The sequence below is a fragment of the Accipiter gentilis genome, chromosome 26, assembly GCF_929443795.1.
Source record: "Accipiter gentilis chromosome 26, bAccGen1.1, whole genome shotgun sequence".
Lineage (NCBI taxonomy): Eukaryota > Metazoa > Chordata > Aves > Accipitriformes > Accipitridae > Astur > Astur gentilis.
Window position 1 is genome coordinate 19,571,257 of NC_064905.1, and position 19,883 is coordinate 19,591,139.

Consider the following 19,883-nt stretch of genomic DNA (forward strand, 5'->3'; position numbering starts at 1 on the left):
TCCGCCGGAAGTATGGACTAGTTCCGCTTCCGGCGCGCCGCCGCCGTGCGTGCGTAGCGTCGCGAAGGCGCCGCGCCGCCATCTTGTCTTGGCTGGGGCGGAGGCGGTAGCGGTGGCAGGCGGCGGGGGCTGGGGCAGCGGTTCTGCTCGGTGGCCGGCTCTGGGCGCTTACTGTCGGGACGGCGAGCTGCGCCCCAGCGTGCGCTCTACCTCCTCCGACCGCTAGCCGTGGTTGTACTTGGGTGACGGGAGGCCTCCGGGGGGGAGGGAGGGAGGGAAGCGCAGGCCGCAGCGGCGGGGACACGATGGCCACAGCCGCGTTCGATCTGCCAGCTCCGAAGGATCTTCAGATGAGGGGACAGAAACCGGCTAGGGCTCAGAGAGCAGTGCAAGACAAACAGAATGACGGGAATGAAAAGGAAACATCATGTTGACAAGCTGCCCCCCCCCCCCCAGCTGCTGCTGAAATGCAATGGAATACATGCAAGAATTGTTTGAACTTGCAGAATACCAGGGTGTTTGGAATTTTTTTTATTTTTTTTTTTTTAATACTAGAACAGGAGGCCCAGAGAGGTACAAGTGTGAACAGATCAATTTAACCTCTTGCTTACTGCCCTAGTCTAGTGTGTGTGCGAGAGGGGAACTTGTGCACAGAGTATCAAAGCGCACACCGCAATCTTGCCTTGAACTCTGTTTTGTGTTGGTCAGCTCAGCTGAGGAGAACACAATGACAGCACCGAAACAGAGCATGAAGTACAACAAAGGCCTGATACTGAGGTGTCTTTTTACTAATCTGTCTTTTTACTGAGCCATCTTGGGCCAGCTTGCTCTTAAGCAATCCTGAATTATAAACGCGCTTCACCTTTGCAGGGTAATTTTAATTGTTCAAAAGAAGGCGTTTGTGGTTTTGGGGAAGGTCAAGAAGGAGGCAGTGTGATAGCAGGGAATCAAACTGCAGCAGCTACAAGTTAGCAGTACAGAATTGCAATAAACTCTGTCAGACTTGCTCTTTGGAAATGCAAATAAGACCAGGTCCCAGTCCCTGCCAGTATTAAATACACAGTGGTTTGGGTTTAACCATATTTCCTCATCAGTTTGGCTGAACAGGGGGGTTCAGCAGTGACGCACGTTCTTTCACGCCATTTTTGCAGCCCAGGGCCAAGTCCACCACCAACTGTACGACACGGTGTAACAGGACACGCTGCAGGGGCTAAGTTTCAGTCTGCTAACACTGCTGGAGGTCAGCAGGCATTTCACTGTTGATTTAAATTAGTTCAGGTCAAAAATTCTTGCAACGAGGGAAATGTCATCCTGAGGACTTGACAGGATGTTATGATTGAAGAGTAATTAAGAGGGCACACAAACACACCTTGTAATTCCTTCCCAAAGCGTGTTTTGTTATAACCTGGTATCGCAGCCCTAAGGGCCTGCTGTGACCAAAACTGCACAACAGCCACAGCTCCCTCCCAAAGGATTTGCCTACTTCCACCCACGATAGAGAAGCACAGATTCAGTTTGGGATGTTTTCACATGAAAACTAAACTTTAACCTACAGCCAGGCTGGAGTAAGGGTAAAAACCTGCAAACTAAAGGCGTATTTTTTTAAAGCTAAAAAGAAAAGATGAGCTCTTGTCCATCTGCATATCGACCAAAGCTCCCAAGCTGAAAGGCAGGATAAGTATTCTGGTGAATATTCCTCCTCTCACAGGGTTAGTTCTTGCTTTCAGTTTAATAGTGAAGCTTCAGGACTGTTTGGGGCATTTTGAAAATGAACACAGCACTTCAAGTGCTGATACCCCCTTTTTTACCGTGTTTTTTTAAACTGCCAGCACCACACAATGAGAGTTCGCCGAAACTGCATCTGTCGAGAAGTGAGAATTACGACCCAAGAGATTATGAACCATATACACACACTGGAAAAAAGCAAGGAAAACACTGTACATGCACATAAATGAAGATGTGTGTCAGCTTTATTACAGAAATGGGATTTTTGTCTTTCGATTTTATTAGGGGACACTTCTCCAAATCTGTCCTTTCTTATAATGCACATTTTCTTGAATTTTTTTCATTCAAAGTCTATTTGCATAAGCATTCATATTGAGGACATAATAGCCTAAAGATAGAAAACATGAGGTTTGCACATAGAGGAAAAAGACTTAGACCAGCTGATACAGACCAAGCAAGCAAGCTTGAAAGCAAAAGCATGTAAGGAATCCAAGCTGATGCGGACAAGTCAGGAAAAAGCTGCCCCATTCCCAATTGTCCTCATCTTTTGGAGTTTGGACAAAACAGCATTTTCAACTTGAAAACAATTTTCCTTCTGCCCAAGGACTGCATGTGGTTCCCAGCTCTCAGCTCTGTGCCATCAGGGTCTAGTGTCTCCCTTGCCGCAGCCCTGGATGGTGTCAGATCTCGCACACAGGTGATGGATGATATTCCAAACCTTGAAAATAACAGATAGCTTTCTGGCAGCATACCCCCATCCGAGACACCTCCGTGGATTTAGTCCTAGCATAGTATCCTTCCTACCATAACACAAATCAAAAGTTTTGTGCAAAATTGTGGTTTTTATGGTGACTATAATAAGTAATCTATTAATGGAACACAAATCAACTCCCAAGAATTATAAACAGTCAGCTTTATCATACCTAACTCACAACAAATGTACTATCCCAGTGCTTATGTATTACAGAGAAGGCACATTTCTTGCAATGCCTGCCAGTTCTGTTGCAAAACTGTTTTCAGCGGCTTACATTTTTCTGACTTTTAATGCCAAATGTCTGTTTTCAGGAAAAAGTCTGGTAAAAAACCCCCACATTGTTCTGCATCTATCCAAAAATCTTGGACACATTAGAAAAGCTGTTTGCTACAGAATAATCTGAATTAGCAAAGAGGAGGATTTGCAAAATATGAGTCTTTTGCTGCACCCATGAATAAACACCAGAACTTGGTGGGCATTTGTGCATCATAGATTTCTGCAGCTGGACTTCTCCCCTCCTCAGATTTCAGTCACACTGGGCAACGTGGCAAGAGAAGGAGCGAAAGAGGACATGGACTGGGACAAAGAGGCAGCGCCAGGACCTTCACCAAGACCAAGGTCTCCACTCGCGTATAATCCCGACATCCTCACAGCTACAACATTCTGTGTGTTCAATAGTGCAAAGATGAGGTAGAAGAAAACATGACAAGCATTCAAGTCAGGAGCACAGGCTGAGGTCGCACAGGCAACTTAAACCTACACCTGAATTTAGGATGTGTGACTTTGTAATCTTTTGTTTTCTCAATGTTGCTGCAGTTGACTATTTAAAAATACAACCACTTGAAGCAGTAAATACACATTTTAGTATTATGCATATCTCAAAGGCCTACTCTCTGAGTAATCAGACTTGCACTAATTGTGATATTTTTTCACTAATTAGAACAAGCTTTTGTGGTATGAAAACAACATGAAAGGCAGGAAGGTTTATCTGCCTCAGATAATTTAAACAACACTTAAGAATTCCACAACATTTTTCAGCTTCAAAGTAGTTAAAAATTTTTAACTAATGATTCCTTCCAGCAACCCTGCAAGATAAGCAGGTATTTTTGCTGCCTTTTTACCGATGGGAAAAAGGAGACATTGCCATCCCTAGGCCAGGCAGGGAACCTGGGCGAGAGCCAGCTCCAGAACGCAGTAGCTTTTGGGCTGCCAATTCTGTATGGTCAGGCCACACCTCTCTCTTAAATGTTAAACAATAAACACAGAGCCACAGGCAGAACCTGATAAAAATAGCATGCAATGCAAGGCAGCGAGTCAGTCCTATACTTTAGGCATTACAGCTTTAAATGATTAACTGTCAAGAACAATCTTCATTTGTCTTGGTCCAAAAAACACACTCTGCTGAGCTGGCATATTTAACAGGTACGATATTACTAATTCACACTGTACTATTTGTGCTACTTTAAGAGGTAACACCAAGGAGGTACAAAAGCATAAAAATGCCAGTCCAGCCCCAAAGCAAGCCTTGGTGTCTTACTATACACGTAGATGAAATTATTGAAAGATATAACCATCTTAAAGGCTCCTTCAAGATGTCCAGCTAGCAGAGCTGACACCCCAACACTGCTAGTCTGTCAACAGGAATAAATCATAAACTGGACCTGTCATCAGAAACAGCACCTGGCCTCGCACACCAGCTGTGTATCGAGGGAACAGATTGCGCTGCAACTTTTAGCATTCAGTTCCTTACATGGCAGAGAACACAGCACCCATGGAAGCAGTCGAGCAACTCCCAACAGAGCTGAAAAGCCTCTATTCTTGTACAATATAATTTATGACTTACTTAATATCTAACACTTAAGGTTTCGTTACAACCAAGAAAATAATCCATTTCGCTCAAGGAATCACATCCAGGAACTGATTTTTAGACCAGGATGTAGCAGACTGTAGTCGAACTCTGTTCTGAACATATCCAGTCACCGTGAAGGCCAAATATTTAGAATTAGCAGGATGGCCAACCAAGGTGTGTGTGTGGGGGAAGCATCAGATGTCTTTTTCAGGTAAAAACAACTTAAAAGTCTGCAAAATAACTACAACTGACATTTAAAAAGTTTCGACCCTAGATGTATTCAGGGCCTTCGAAAAGTACATGGAAGAGAAAACAGAGGGTGCTGGAGAGCAAGGGGAGGACACAGACCAAGCACAGTCTAGAGTATGGCTTCTGGTAGGTAGGACTACCCACCTTCCCCCAAAGTTATTGAAAAACTTCAGTAGTGAAAAGAAAAAAGAAAAAAAAAAAAAAAAAGAGGGGTTGGGTGGTATGCAGAGCACATGTTACCAACAAAGATAATTTGGAATATTGCTAGAATACAGGGATAAATACATCTTATTCATCACAGAATAATGAATAATGACCACCATTCCATGAAAAGTTTAGTTTATGGGTACTCTCAAATTGATTTCATGTGCAACAGAGGAGAAAAAAGTCAGCAGCTTACTATTTATACGTACAGAGCCATAACTCCTTTCCGCCCGTCTTCTCGTATTTGAGTGAAAGGGTAGGAACAATTAAGTTACTGTAGCAGCATTTTCAATTCATTAAAAAATAATCAACATTCCTCTATTTTCTGATACCTTGCAATTCATACAGGCTTTTTGCCTTAATTCAAATACATGGGACTTGCCTTAACAAGCAATACACATCTCACGTTGAAATTCAGAAAGCAAAGTATACTGAAAGGGTGGGCTTATTTATTCAATTTAAAAATCACACAACACAGCAGCCTCCCAACTCTCACAAATCCTGTATGCATTTTGAAGTCCACACAGGCATGAACACACTCGATCTACTGCAGTCGGATTCAATTACACTTCAGGGAGGCAAGGGACAAACACAACAAGCCACTGGATTTTAAGTAAAATCTGTACAAGGTGTACCAACACATTTCAGTGCCAGTTCAAGTCACTTAACTATGACTGAGATGTCAGGAGAACAAACAGCACTTCTATTTACCAGAGAGAAGGGCTAAGGCTATTGGTCTGGTAATGCTGTCAACAGGCATCTTCAACCAGAGTTTAGAAGCTATTAAAAAAAGCCCAGAGAAAAAATTGTTAGGTTTTAAAGTATTAACTTTATTAATAAATATACATCCATATGATGATGTAAATACAGATCATGAACACTACTCCATTCCCATACACATAATTGCACACGAGTAGCTCAAGTTCATGGACATAAAAACATACACAGTATCTAATCAGGCTTTTTACAGCAGAGGACGGGGTGCTGATACTAGTTATTTAACAGATTACTGTTTCCCCCAAAGTAAACCTGTGGAAAAGCAAATGATGAAAGATTAAAGTATCAGAAAGTGGTTCAAATTTCAGAATACAGATTTTTTCTATTTGAAAAAAAAAAAAAAATCACAAGGAGAAAGGTCTAGTCTCTACTGAAGTCATAAATATATTTAAGCAGTGTTAAAATATATGCATTAAAATAGAGAAGAATAAACTTCTTTTGTGGTCAGAAATGAAGTCTGCAATTCAAAGTATTTATGATTGTTACCAACTGTTTTAACTGTCAACTCTAAGGATAGCATGAAACATTATTATACATATAACAAAGAACAGCAGAGTCACAGCTGATGAAACCATCGGACAAATGACTTCACATTGCTCTGCCTTTTAAAGCTCTTCAAAAATGGGGGAGGGAGTTAAATTCTCATCTGAATTACTCTGTGTATTGTAGTTCCAAGTAATTCTTTTCACAGACACATCACTTTTCACTGACAAGGCTTGGTTTTGTCCTGACTGAACTCTAAGATCTTTCAGACAAAATGAAAATATATTCATTCAGAACAGAGATCTTCAATGGCTCTTGATACATAGTTATTTTGATTAGTTTAAACTAAATCCAAGATATAAAGAACATTGCTTTAATGACAAAGCTAACTGCTGATTTTAAAAATACTATCTTTGATATCAAAGTCAGCCACTTCTGATGGTATCTGATTTTTTTCTGCCAAAATATGGTGCTAGCATCTTGAATATGTCCAGTGCAAGACTTTATAGTAGCAAAATTATTTGGTTTTAAAGTTTAAGTAAATTTAATCAGAAACTGAATAGTAGTTACTATATGTATATTAAACAGTGAACTTGTATAGCATCATTAAGGAATAATAGCAAGCTAATATATTTCATTTGTGCATAAATAAGACGTTAGAAACTTGATAATTAAAAGAAATTATTAAAAAACAAACTTGACATGTAGATCTTCTGAACAGTGTTAACACACAACAGTGATCCTAGCTTATGAATAGCTGAATTATGATATATAATATAAAATAAGCAATTTACCTTACAAGTAACGTTTTCATACTATGGGGGGAAAAGGCCAGTTTTCCCATTGGTACTAATAAAGTTTAGGCATTAACATGCTGTTTCAGTGTTTCTCATGGAAAGAAAGGTGTTGGAAAAAAAAGCACAATGTATTCTGCAGATTATACATAGGAAAAGCAGAAATATTTGAAAATTCCTCTTCTAGTTCACTTTGAATCTCTTAACTTCTTTTTTCTTCCCCTCACTGCATGGCACCAGTAAACTATAGTTAGATAAAAAATAAACCAGAATTAGGAAATGCCCAGCAGTGCACTTCTGGTCTCCTTGCTAAATCTAGAGTGCCAGGCAGCCCATTACAGACTCTCTGAACACTTTTCTACTTTATGCTCATCATTTCACAATTGACAATGTTAATTGTTTTTTACTGGGATTATATTCCATCTGATATAATTAATAAACACTGTAATGAACAGAAATTGCTTAGATGATTTCATTATTTCATCAGCATACTTGAATACAAAATTCATTATACTAGCAGAACAGCAATACATCTGCATTATCTCCTGACACACAGCACAGCACCATTGAGTAGATGCACAAGTGAGAAACCGAACAGGAGCAAACAGGATAAACAGGAGGAGGTAAGAAGTGGAGTTTCTCCAAGGTACAGTGGTGACATGCAACACGTTCCTTGCCAGCGAGGTGTGACTCTCCTGCAGTTATTACATTCAGCTGAAGAGGACTGCTTTCCCAGCTGAGTTCAGGAAAGAACTTAAAGCAGTCTTTTGTTGAAAAATCATCTGATTAAAAATTCCCAATACAATACAGATCCTGAGGGTGAATTAACTCATGTTAGCATTTTGCATGTGTCAGAAGTTACATCATTCTGAGAAAGACTGCTAAATTTCAGACTTGCGAGTTTGTTGAGGAACAGAACGTATAACTGGATTTCATAGCTTCAGCACGAAGAAACTATTTTTTAGTAGCAGTTTAGCTGCCATTAGTTCGTCTATTGACTAAGGAGCCATCCAGTATAGTTGAGGTTCATTGTCTTAGTTGCCAGTGCATACACAGTTCCCCCAAAACAATTCAACACACCTATTGTAAAGTACAGCATAAAGTCCAGCTCAATATGTGTTAGGCATCACTGGAACACCTGAAGGCTTGCTGCTTTTTTCCTGATAAAAAAGGTATGAAACATGACATCTGTTTCTTAAGTTGTCATCACTGAAATCAAGAGTTCTCATCAAAATGACAGCAGGCCAGAATAGCATTTATGTTAACAAAAATTATCAGCATCATTACTCATTCAGCACAGGCTCAATTAACCCAAATTTTTATGCTCCCCCAAATCTGCAAACTCTATATGTTCCCCCCTCCCCAGATATTTGAAGCTACAAATTTATCATAATGTCATATTATACGTGAAACAACTTAAACATAAACTTTCTTCAAGATGGGGAAAAAAAAAAAGCATTAATTCCAGTGAAATAAATTTAGAACAAACAATATGCAACATTGAGGACTGATTTTTTCTGAAGTCTAGATTAAAGTATTTTACACACACACTCGCACACTCTCTCACATGTAAAAAAAAAATTAAATGCACCCAGTTGAAAAATGGAACATTTCTTTTAGAAGGAGGGGAGGTTTTAGTTTGAGTCAAGAAAGGTATTTATAGTTAACCAACAACATTTTTTTCAGCTTGCATGCATAGATGAATTACTTCATATCTGGGGTCTAGCAGTGCAGTAAACTGCATCCTGTTTGCATCAGCTATACAGTTTGCTTTTATAAATCATGAAAATGGCGTCCTTTGGTAGATATATAAGCTTCCATAACTTAAATATAGTATAAGTGTCAAACAACGAAATAACTGTATTTCCAGGAATATCTGGCAAAACTAAGTCTGAAAACTTGGCAACAGTGTATATTTAAAAAGTTTAATTTGTAAACATTATAGATTAATACTTTAAAAGCTATTAAACTGTCGCCACCTAAGCACAGATTTTAAAGGCAAAAAACAGTGTAAATAGCTATTTACAGATTTAAGAACATACTGTTCAATATTAACCAAGTGCGTAACTAGAATGAACAGTTCTTAATTTCCTATAAAATATTTCAAATTTCAAAGAATTATTTGTGGTTTGGTATACATACTATTAGGCATTTCAAAAGTACACAGCAGAATCCTGTAACAGCATAACCAAAAGAACAGCTATCACCTAAAGGCAAATTAGCTCGTATTAATAAGGCGCTGTGAAGCTGTAATGTGCTGTACAAATGCTCAGTTTTCCTTAATATTTTCAAAAATATTTTTGGAGCATCAGTTGAAATTGACTTAATGCTACAACTCCAGAAACAAAAGCCACCTGAAATCAGCACTTTAAAAAAAGGTTGGGTTTTATTGTTTGTTTGTTTTTTAAGTATCTATTTGAGGTCTGTAGAAGCTCCTGCAGAAGTGGAAAATGTAGCTTGCTGCTTTCTTAATCCATTTTTTCTTATCAAGTAAGAACTCATCTGGCCAAGTTCCTTATTGTGGGGTAGGCCACATCATGAACCAACAGCCAGCTAATTCTGTCCTTCTTATTTCAATTATTTAATGCATAACGACACAACTAGATTTACCAGAAATTGAATGTAAAACTAGGAACATGGACATCACTTAAGTATCGACACCAAGGCATAATGCATCACTTCAGACTTTCTTATAAATTATGACTTAAAACCAACAAAAAAACTTTTTAAACCAGTGCCTTCTCAACATTGAAAAGATACTGAATTGCACCCGTAGCCTATGGCATTATTTGAATAAAAATAAAATCTAGAATCTCAGACTTAGGCAAACACTACAACAAAATGCAAGAAACATGCCAAAATTCAGAGTAAAGCAGATTAGTAAGGAGTTACTAATTCCCTCCTTTCATTCATTTGGCTGTTTGATTTTGCTACTAGTTTCACCAGCAGCATGTACTCCTCTGTTATGCACCATAGGGTAGGGAAAAGCTGCACTGCCACAAGTATAACTTAGATTTGCAAGCCGTGATAGAGCTTTAATGCTACCTGGAGGTCTGCCTGGGCTGACTTTGTATCCTGCTGCTTTAGTTGTACCCAAGGGTCTGCCTGGACTTGTCTTAAATCCAGCTGCTTTGGTGGTCCCCAGGGGTCGACCTGTGCTGGTTCGGTACCCTGCTGATTTTGTGGTCCCTGATGGCCTTCCACGTTTACCAGATCGGTTGAGGTTTTTCTTTTTCTTTAGTTCATCTTTTGTCTCTATATTCCTGCCACTTGTGGTCTGCAAGTGCGATTCGTTCAACGCATCTTGTCTCTGGCATGCAATTGGTTTGTGGCTGACTGCGTGGCTGTATTTACTTTGCTGTGTGGCATACAAGTCAAACTGATCGGCAGATCTCACATTGTCTTCGTTAAGGCAAGAACTCTTGCCGGTCCCACAGAAAGCTGTATTACTGCTGGCAACAGGGTGCATCATTTTCTACCAAAAATAAGAGAGACAAATATGTATCAATATACAATAATACTGCACCATTCCACAAGTGAGCATCTTTCAAAAGCTACGTCTATTTCTTAAAATTAGTCTGAACTACTTTGTCTATTTTTAATAAACAGTATTGATGTCAGTAAATTACTTTTTAAGATTAGTTTTATTAAGCTTTCACTTGAGGTTTTGCACAGTAACCTTTACACAGTTAAAAATGACAATTAAACCCATGTATTATTCAGATAGGTATAATTAGGGAAGAAGTATGTTACAGAACTGAACAAGAGCATTTAAGCAACCAAATATACAATATACACTCACCCACCACAGTTTCAGAACCTTTCTAACTGAATCTCATGTAAATTCTAGCCATCTAGTTGTTAAGATTAACCTATTGCTTGTGAGTCAAGGAAAAATATGGTTATCACTCTCTTGATTTAGTAGATACAAGCGCCTGAAGATTTTTTTTTTCCATTTAACTGCAGCAAATTAATAAAACACTGATCAGTTTTGTCATTTCTTGTCACAATTAATGTGACAGAAAGAAACAGGTTATGCATTCAGCAAAGACAATGGTGCCATAGTTGGGAAAGCAGAGGTACAGAATGAATCTATTACAAAGTACAAGATACTAGACTCCAGAAAAGCCACTGCTGTCCTAGTTAGAAGAGCAGGTGCAAGTTGCTGGTAATGCCAACTCCAAGGTAACAACTTTGGGAAAAACAACATGACTCCTGTTACAGACGTGCACGCTGTCACACATCTCCAAATATTCAGGAAAACAAATGTGGTCCGTCAAGGTCATCAACTGTTTTATATAGCCTGCTCTTTTCGTTAGACAAAAACAACTTGAGCTGTGCTTTGTTTACAGAGGTTTACTTGTTTAAACAAGAATCAAACCCCTATCTTCAGGATGGCAGAAGGGTGACGCTCACCTGCATGTTACTGCAGGCTAAGCCCTGTTCCAATGGACAAACTGATGTCCAGCTGCTAGAAATCATGTACAGCCACCATCATAATTACGAGCACCTATTTCTAAGTAAACTGGTTATGCTTGTATCTATCATATCAAATCCCTGCAGCATAATGTACTGGGGCAGAATCACAACAATTAACAATATTACTAGTATACTAAAACGTTTTTAGGATTAATGCTTCTAAATACCAACTGCACAGATACTGCCTCAGATTTCTTAAGAGTGGCAATACTATAAGAAGCCAGCAAGGCACACAAGGAGCAACATGATCTTTTCATCCATTCAACTATACTGGTTCTACAACTTCAATAAGCTGTAAATACTCAGTTTAAGATAGTAATATTTAACCATGCTGAAGACAAGATTAAGCCAATCAATACCTGGCACATCAGAGTGCTTCTGCGCCCTACAGACATGCTTAGGACACCAAATATTTCTTCCTGTGGTAAATTTCTCTAGTAGATAAGGTCTGGAAGATTTATTGTATTTTCCCTGCAGTAGTTCTGGAATATCTCCTACAGCAACCCAATTTAAACTCTACCATTGATTACTGAATTTATTTGGCAGTTATGAATGTCTCCTCCCAGCCAGAGAGAAAGTGTACAGCAGAGACAGTCTGTTTACCCAGGAGTAAATCCCTGTGCCCTTTTCTTCTGATTACAATGGATACATTCCCAGAGTAACACCCAATTTACAATTTACCTTGGCTCGTCAAATGCGCATTACAGTGTATGCATTACTCTTGTGCAAATACTCGAATATGGTTTTATGTCAAATAGTGAAATTATGATAGCAATATCGTTTAAATATTTAAATATTCTAGCAGAGATTATCTGAGCGCTACAAGTCTGGTGTGCTGAAGGGGGTACGGTGCAACAAATGTGAAATCACTGTTACTGCAGGTGTTGACTAGCAAACGAAACAACTAAGAATAATTAGCAAGTCTGCACTTAGCAAAGAACAAGTAAGCTACAGGTCAAGAGACCAGACAGACTCTTCTGTGCAGCAATAAAAAGGAATCTTAAGGTTTTCTACAATTAGCAGTCAAAAAAAATGTTACCTTTCTTTAACCCCACTAGAATAGGGCCCACAATATCACAAAAAATACCTGAGATTTTTCATGATACGTAATTGCCAACATAAGGGTTCTGATAGTATACTTCTGCTGCTGAGAGGGTAAGCCCAGCGGCTCCGAAAGGCTATTCATCTGTTTGTTGATACACTAGAGGACACTTGGAATGGTTAGCAGCATTCTTGTCTCAGTACTCACTTTAAACGCAGGAATACTGGCTTCACCCCAAAAAGCCTCTCCAAGCTTGACTGCCACAAAGAAGGATCAGTTCAGCTGCCCAGTATCCAAGGAACACACCAGAGCAGGGAGAAGGCACTGAATAAAGTGAGGGCCTCCGGTATTTCTCAGGAGACCGACCACCACTCAGACTTGCTCCTGCCTATGTTACACTCCTATTCTCTGCTTTTTCTCCTCATTACAGTCAGGGGTTTTTTTCCTACAGACACCATCCATCCTTCCTGAGAACTATCACAGGTACTCCTAGACAGTGAATATGTCCTGCTGTAACTGCCAAACGTTGGAGCTTCATCACCATATGCATGTGTTTTGTGTCTACTGTAGTATCCCTGAGAGCTCTTGACAAACACTAACTTTACATACAAAACCTGGCTGATGCTAGTTTACCTTCCATCTGGCAACAGCCAGTATCACTGTAATTGATGAAAGAAGAAAGACATACAAATCAGTAACTGTTTAAAATTTCTTACAAGAGGAAGCTTAAAAAACCCCACACACTGTTGGTGGAAGACAGCCAATGGGATTTTTTTTAATGCTCCCCCCCCCCCCCCCCCCCCCCCCCCGTTTTTCATCAAACCATGAAAATTTCAAGGAGTAGCCAAGGTTCATTTTGTGTTTTTTTGATTTAAGACTTTTTTGAAAAGTTTTAAAAAGGAAATCTGTAATTGAGCTTAATTACCCTAACATGGACATCTCCAGCATAATTTTACTTCGTTCACATTACAGCAGGGAATAAAAGAATGTAGTGAGTCTATCTGTAGAGTGGAACCAGGTTTCTTGGCAGGGAGATATACAGTATAAATGAGAACTGGTATAAAATGCAAAGCTACACCAATTTAAAAATCACACTGTAGCTAAACTGTGGAGCCAAACACATACAACTTTGTGTGCGAGCATTCTTAAATAAAACTGGCCAGAAAAGTTTTCAGTGAAATTGAACTTACTTGTTTTAAACCTGTAAATAGACATGTAAAAGATATTTGCAACAGTTTACTTAAATCAAGTTTTTAAACTGATTCAACTGACTAGTTGAATGTTTCTATGTAAACAAATAGTTAAGATGAGGCATTGTAGTAACAAAATTGAGTCGTATTTCAAAAAGGTTTTTACTGGAAAGTGGCTGTGAAGGATTTTCTGTATGGGTCCTTTTCTATCTGGTAATTTATTTCTATACAAATGCTGGGGAAAGGAGGAGACAACTGGATAAGCTAGCTTTGGGAAAAGAGAGGCAGCATTAGAGCTTCCCATGCAACAAAGCACAGAAGCCCCACAGCTGCTAGAAATAAAGAAAGAAACAGGACCATCCATGCAGGACCCACAAAGCTTTGCTGTGGGGGGATTTCTGGGCATGGTAACAACCCCTCCTTTTAAAGTACAGCTGCGCTGCCACTCTCTTGCAAAGTTAACCTGCTTTAGCACCAGCGAGGTGAGTCTGAAGTTTTGTTTTGCTCAGATGACAGCCAGGCTACTGATCGGTCAATACACAACATATGAGGCTGCTGTTAGGATTCTTTTGTATTTCAGAGTCAAGCTTGATATCGTTTGCTTTATTCTGCTGGGAGATGAAACAGTGTGCTGGTTTTGGCTGGGATAGATTAATTTTCTTCATAGTAGCTAGTATGGGGCTATGTTTTGGATTTGTGCTGAAAACAGTGTTGATAATAGAGATGTTTTCATTATTGCTAAGCAGTGCTTACACAGAGTCAAGACCTTTTCTGCTTCTCATCCCACCCCACTAGCCAGCAGGCTGGGGAAGTTGGCAGGGAACACAGCCAGGACAGCTGACCCCAACTGACCCAAGGGATATTCCAGACCATATGACATCACAGTCAGGATATAAAGCTGGAGGAAGAAGAAGGGGGGGACGTTTGGAGTGATGGCGTTTGTCTTCCCAAGTCACTGTTAGGCGTGATGGAGCCCTGCTTTCCTGGAGATGGCTGAACACCTGCCTGCTCATCGGAAGTGGGGAATGAATTCCTTGTTTTGCTTTGCTTGCATGCACAGCTTTTGCTTTACCTGTTAAACTGTCTTTATCTCAACCCACGAGTTTTCTCACGTTTACTCTTCTGATTCTCTCCCCCCCTCCCACCGGTGGGGGGAGTGAGCGAGCGGCTGTGTAGGGCTTAGTTACCAGCTGGGGTTAAAACACGACAAACAGAAACCACATTATAGGCAATACAGACACAGCAAGAAACTTATGAAATTTCACCTAATTCCACTGATATGACAGGTTTTGGACAGACAGAGAGTCCGTCCTTGTATCCCCAAATACAGGTTAACATACTGCACCGCTCTAGCTTTTAACCGCTAAGGCTTCTGTTACTGGTATGGGCCGTCCCTCTCTAGGCTTGAAACTATGCAGAAAATCCCCATTTGTGTCTTGTTCACAACACAAAATTTTAAGATCAAAGCTACTCACTTCACATTACATAAGAACGCCCTCTTGGATTGTGACATGATGCTGTCTTTAGCTTTCAAACATCACGCCCTTTGCCTTCTTCATGGGCAGAATTCAGCTGCCAGCGTAGACAAGATGAAAACTTTCACAAGCAAATAAAGTACACAAGCCCCCAGAACAGGCACTTGCTCATTACCTATTGTATACTGAGTACTGGACCTGCGACCCATTATCTGCATTAGCAGAATAATCAGTTCCAATATAAGAAGCAGGCAACTGCTCTGGACTCACCCACCCCAGCCTGCTTTCTGTAACTGCAGCCTGGTTAGCACCAGAACAGTCCTGACTCAGCAACTGCTTTTGACTTCTGGTAAAACACGCTTGAGTCTGAACAAAACTGGAAGTACACCTATATTATAGGTTTTCAAATGATGGAATACCAGGAAAGGTAAACTCCTATCACCAACAGGGACAATTTTTTTTTAATGAGGGTTAGTATATAAAACCCACTCATTTTTCTGAAGTTTTCCACAGCTGAGCTTGCAATAGTTTCAACAGCATTGATGAAGCTGTAGGAGGCTGTAGAAGTACATTTTCATCATCATCCAACACAGAAAAAGTATATGACATGCTAAAAACCACAAGCAGATACAAGTATTATTTCTGCACTAGTACTCTGAACGTCACTTCTACCAATTAAAACCATTGCAGTGGAGCACAGGACCAGCTCTGTTCAAGATCTCTGCATAAAGAACGCTCTATGCCACATACAACAGCACAGGGCCTGCAGGCCCTGGGGAATACCAAAGGGCTCATTTTCCTTGCAGGGCGGGAGTTCAAGCAGCAGCAGCGATATTTTCCCTTTCAAGATTGCAACAGAGATACAGTATAGGTTCTGCTCTTCTCTCTCAGGATAGCTGGTGTGAGAAATACTTTCATCACTCAGTTAAAAGAAAGAATTACATAAATTTAAATGTTTTTAAAGTGTCCCTTTTATTGTCAGCTCCTTTTCTCCACATTAACTCTTGCTAAAGTAGGGCTTTACCCAAATTTTAAAAACCTGCAACCACTTGTTTTCACAATGTTGCACCCACCTTAAGTATTCCCATAAATGTAAATATTTTAAAAATACTAACTATGAAATCCTATCAGTGGTACAACATACACTGTAACACCTGAACCTACATTTGAAATCTAATCTACTTCTGAAGCTAGATAACCAGTTCCTCCAAACTGTGCTGACGAAGCACTTTCTACAGTTGATTGCATAATATGATTTTTCTCGACACTAGATAAAATATATTAAAAACAGCCCAAATATAAGAACAATTTATTTACAGCAGTGACTTGCTAGAGCTACTACATGACACTATGTTGTTTCTTCAATTTGCAGTCTCATGATTTTGAAAACAGTTTCTTTCTCAATTATTCTTAGTGCAAAAAGACTAAGAAATTAAGAGTTCCCCAAGCAATACAAAAACTTAGAAGTATTCCTCCAGTGACCCAGCATCATTTTCTTACATGATGGTAGTTAAGCGAAGAGTTATTTGGAGCTGATATACCCAACCCCTTCAAATTCCTCTTCCCCAGATGTGCCAGGCGGAGGGGGAGCCTTCCCTCACAAAGGGGCTGCGACTCCTGCTCCTTACTGGAGAGCTGCAACCTGGGTGTATCTCTGCCTCTGGGAGTTCAAGCCTTTCGACTCAGGCACCCTTGGAGAAACAGTGCTCTCCAAAGGCTAAACACCAGCTTTGTATTAAACACAGAGATCAGCACTGCTCTCACAAAGATTAGATGTTGTCAGGCGCTAGCTAGGCTAAGTGTCAAGTAAACTGTGAACTTTTAGGGATCGTTCATGATGTGATTGCAGAACCAAGCAAACAAGTAATTGTTAGGCTTTCTAACCTTAAAAGACAAGTAAGTCATATCGAAGGGCAGAGTTTCACTAGATGCTAACATCAGCAAGAATGTCAGCTGACTTCTTCCCACCCTAAAATTAAGATCATATAACCATGTGATAATGTGAAACAGAACACCTGAGAGGGTTAAGATAGCTTCACAAAAATTAAGGAAGATCACGTCAATGATTTAATTAACTGTGCACCTCCAGTTACACTGACACAATTGACAGTTTGGTTTCATAATCAGTAGAAACCACTCCAAATCCGCCTTTTTTCTGAACGGGACAATCTTGCCCTTTTGTCGTCTCCCACATTCCCACTCCCTCTGCCAACACTAACTATTGTGCAAGAGCAGGACAAACCAACACAAGGGATCTAACCCAGGTGAAAACTAATCCAACAAGAAAGCAAAAGCAGCAGTCGGCTGGCATTAAGGCAAGACAGGAACAGAAACAAGCATTTCCATTAGAAGCACAGAGACAGAGGCCCCAGGTCAGCCTAAGCCACGTTACCCACTGGCTGCCACTGACCCACTCGCCATTGGTCCCAGTTACTTAAAAAACTAACTAGACCTCAAAAAGATGACTTTGACAACTTAATGGACTTAAAAGACCTGAATGAAGGGCATGACAAGTCCCAAACACAGCACCAGGGAATGGAGGTTGGGGAAAACGCCCACATCTGGGGATGGGGCAGCACAGAATCAAGGCAGCCATCAGGCCAGATAGACTGGCTTAGAAGACTAAGGTTGTGAAACTGCACCCTGATTATTCTGTGGTTCTGTAATTACCAAACTTCAAGGCAATCCAAATATGCATATGAATGATGGAGCAGGTAGAGGTAGATCTTTACAAAGAAAGGATTATTAGTGTTTGTGAAATTGTCCGTTCACCTCAAGGAGCTATTCCCAGGTAAACAGGAGCAGACCTCACCACAGCCTAGAACAATGGCTTTGAGGAGCTCAAGATGCTTATTCATCTCTGTGGGTGTTCTCGCCCACCCGCTCTTCTCCCCAGGGAACAGACCTTGCTGTAGTCTAGAACAATAGCTCGGAGAGGTAAGAGGTGCTCATTCATCTCAGTGGGTGTTCTCACCTACCCTCTCCTCTTTCCATAGCCTCCTCCCACAAAAGGGTTTTGAAGCTTAAGAGATAGATCAAACACCTCCTTCCTGATGTGCACTTCCATGGTGTTTTTCTGCGACAGGACTGGTGCAAAAGGCTCCAGGCACCTGTCAACACACCCAAACACAGCCACTGCAGCATACTTATGCTAGACCACAGAAAAGACAAAGTCCACTTGTTGAATCTGTTCAACAATGGTCAATGGACAAACATGTGGGACTTTTTTCTTTAGGGTTGCATCTAAAACCTGAAGGATACAGATACACACAAAAAGAAAGAAGTTGTAAGAGAAAGTGTGGCATCTGAAGACTGAAATAGAAATAAACCATCATTTAAGAAATATATTAACTCAGTGTTCCCCCTTCTCTTTCATTTTACAAAAATAAAAACCATGTAGATCAAAACAACTGTTACTTTCTTTAAAGAGATATCCAGAGAAAAATGCATACAAATTAAAGGTGCAACTATTCACTAATTAATTACCCCAGAAGGGCTATGCACGAATATGGATGTACTAAACTATCTGTAACTATATGCAAGAAAATACACCACTCACACGCGTTTTGCTAGAACGCAAAGAGGCTCAGAAGGAACATTACAGAGGTTATCCAGATACCCTGACATGCAGGTGAACGAAGGCATCCGCTACCCAGGTACGCCAAGGAAAGACAACCATGGACTGTACGTACGCATTAAGATCCCACACGCTAATGGAAATCTAAGTAAAAAGCACTGCATATACACTATCCCCACTCACAAGAGCTGTAGGTGCTGAAGGGAATTAATAATTCCTGACCGTGGCGGAGTGACCAGGCTGGGACGCAGCAGGAGGCCCCAGCTCCACCTGAGGAGGCCAAGGGCCAGCTGAGGGGACAAAGGGGCGGCACAGCTCCCTCCGGCCCCGGCCCGCCGCCTCAGCTGCCACCACAGCCGCGCCTGGGGTCACTGCGGGGGAAAGGGGGCTCGCCTCCCGTGTCACCTGTCTTGCGTGGGTAGCAAGAAACAGGGCCCAGCCCCCCGCCTTGGCCCAGGGCACGGCCCGGCTCCCTCCCGCCCGGGCGGGGGGACAGCGGGACGGGGCGGCGATGGCGCAGCTCCCCTCCCGCGGCCCTGCGGGGCCGAGCTCCCGTACCCCGGAACGGAGCGCAGGCGGCCCCCTCCCACCCCCCACCGTGAGGAGACCGGGGGATCCCCCTCAGCGGCGGGGCTGGACGCGGCCGGCGGGGGAGGGGAGGGGAGCGGAGCTCCAGCTCGGCTCCGCTCCCCTCCCCCGCCGGTCGCGTCTCCATCTTGCCCGCCCGCCGCCTACCCACCGCGCGGAGAAGGGGTCGGGGGACCGCGGTCCCCGGCCCGCACCTACCTGAGGAGATCGGGGCGGCCTGCAGGGCGGCGGACGAGCGGGCGGGCGGGCGGGAGCGAGCGGCCGCCTCCCCCACACCCCGCCGGGCAGCTGCAGGGAGCGGCGCTGCGGCGGGCGCGGGCGGGAGGGAGGGCGGGGCGCGCTCCCGAGCGGGGGGCCGCGCCGCGGGGGCGCGCGGGCGGCGAGCGTGCGCGCGCGGGGCGGGGCGGGGCCGAGCCGAGCCGGCGGAGGGGGGAGGGGGGAGGGGGCTCCTCCCGCCTCTGAGGCGCTCAGTGTGGGGGACCCGCCGCCATTTTGTCCTGCGGGCGGGAAGGTGGCGGGCGGGCGCTGGGCTGAGGTGCGAGGCGCGCAGGGGGCTGCCGAGGGGCGAGGTGAGGGGAGGCCGGCCGCCCTGACGGCACCTGGCTTTCGCACACAGGAGAAGGCAGGGCCGCCGGGCAGGCAAGGAGGGCAGCTGGGATGGTGCGCGGCGGCCTCGGGTGCAGGCGAGCGATCGCCA

The 19,883-nt window shown here is 42.3% G+C and overlaps 1 protein-coding gene across 2 annotated transcripts; it reads right to left on the reverse strand.

Annotated features, from left to right (window-relative positions):
- Positions 1-5,891: 5,891 nt before the first annotated feature.
- On the reverse strand, positions 5,892-19,516 carry C26H5orf24 (chromosome 26 C5orf24 homolog). Of its 2 annotated transcripts, XM_049829899.1 has the most exons (3): positions 19,385-19,516; positions 9,881-10,310; positions 5,892-7,995 (listed from the first exon to the last, which is right to left on the reverse strand). In XM_049829899.1, exons 2-3 carry the CDS (start codon positions 10,305-10,307, stop codon positions 7,955-7,957), a joined length of 468 nt encoding a protein of 155 aa, XP_049685856.1. In that variant the 5' UTR covers positions 10,308-10,310; positions 19,385-19,516; the 3' UTR covers positions 5,892-7,954. The 2 variants fall into 2 exon arrangements, with proteins under 2 accessions (XP_049685856.1, XP_049685855.1); XM_049829898.1 differs by having other exon boundaries at positions 5,892-10,310.
- Between the last annotated feature and the right edge of the window lie 367 nt (positions 19,517-19,883).